Source organism: Microtus ochrogaster, unplaced genomic scaffold, assembly GCF_000317375.1.
Source record: "Microtus ochrogaster isolate Prairie Vole_2 unplaced genomic scaffold, MicOch1.0 UNK495, whole genome shotgun sequence".
NCBI lineage: Eukaryota > Metazoa > Chordata > Mammalia > Rodentia > Cricetidae > Microtus > Microtus ochrogaster.
This window is the reverse complement of record NW_004949593.1, coordinates 9793-11300: the sequence shown is the minus strand read 5'-3', so window position 1 is coordinate 11300 and position 1508 is coordinate 9793. Positions and strand designations below refer to the sequence as shown.

At 37.6% G+C, this 1508-nt stretch overlaps 1 protein-coding gene across 1 annotated transcript; it reads left to right on the top strand.

Annotated features, from left to right (window-relative positions):
• Positions 1-785: 785 nt before the first annotated feature.
• On the top strand, positions 786-1504 carry LOC101998221 (olfactory receptor 4F21-like; the record flags this gene model as incomplete). Its single annotated transcript, XM_005372247.1, has 1 exon — positions 786-1504. A coding segment is annotated over exon 1 (719 nt), but the record flags the coding sequence as incomplete, so codon positions are not given.
• Positions 1505-1508: the final 4 nt, after the last annotated feature.

Below are 1508 nucleotides of genomic sequence, written 5' to 3'. Positions count from 1 at the left end.
TTGGGTTGTATCTTAAGCAAACAAATTGAGCATACCGAAGAGATTCATGATTTTACATATTTATGACTGTACTATTTACAATAGCTTACACACAGAAATAACTAACATATAATTAAATATTAGTCATCTAAAGAAAGTAATTGTTTCATTTGCAGCATGAAGGAAAAAAATGCAAGGCACTGTTTTAAAGGAACTATCAGAGAGAGAAACATGTCCAGCTTCTCATCATTGGCAGAAAATGTTAAAGAAAAATAAGACTGTAGAAGAGTAATCAATAAAGATTTGGGAATGAGAAAATGGGAGAGTAAAAAGACTGAAATGTACAAATTAAATGTGTATAAAAATACTCTGTGCCTACACCTCCATTTCACCAGTGAAACAAATTCATGAAAGGATACTTTACAAAATCCTACAAGAACACATTCTACAGCTATTCTGTCATCTGAAGTGAACAGACACTAAAAACACTTAGGAAACAGTTCAGAGAACACATGTAGAAATGCTGCAAAGAGAAACTACCATAACAGAATGTCTGGTTGTAGAATAAATAGGAGAAACCCCTTTGGCCTCCCTTTATCATATTATGCTTGTTTCTTTAGGGGCACTGTCATGAAAGCTTTAATATTTTTTTCAGTTGCTTGTTCTTTTGCTATCAACTCAGAGTTTTTTCTCTTGATTTTGATTAGAGAATCAAGGCATTTTGTAAGTTGAATATATCCCTTAGTAGCTAAGCTACAAATTTTCATAATTTCCTAACAACAAGTGATTTGAAAATACCCACGCCAATGGATCAACTAAATGACTCCATGGTTTCTGAGTTTGTGCTTCTAGGACTCTCTAGTTCTTGGGAAACTAAAGTTTTCCTCATGCTGACTTTCTCTACACTCTACTTAGGAATCATTGTTGGAAATCTCTTCATTATTATTTTGGTAATTGCTGACTCATATTTACATTCACCTATGTACTTTCTTCTGGCCAACCTGTCCCTCATTGATGTTGGACTTTCCACTACCACTGTTCCGAAGATGATCTCAGATCTTCCGAAAGAACACAGAGTAATTTCTTTTCACAGCTGTATGACTCAGATGTGTTTTATGCACATTATGGGAGGAGTGGAGATGGTGCTACTCATAGCCATGGCATTTGACAGGTACACAGCCATCTGCAAGCCTCTGCGCTACTTGACCATCATGAGCCCTAAAATATGCATTTCATTTGTAATTGCTGCCTGGGTAACTGGTGTGGTCCATGCCCTGTCCCAGTTCTCTTTTGTTATAATCCTGCCTTTCTGTGGTCCTAACAAAGTAGACAGCTTTTCCTGTGACTTTCCTCGGATCATACAACTCCCATGCACTGATAGAGACAAGTTTGAGTTTGCTGTTGCTGCCAACAGTGGCTTCATGAGCATGGGAACCTTCTTCCTGCTTCTGCTCTCCTATGTTTTCATTTTGGTCACCGTCTGGAAAAGGTCCTCAGGGGATTTGTCAAAGGCACTTGTCACTCTGTCA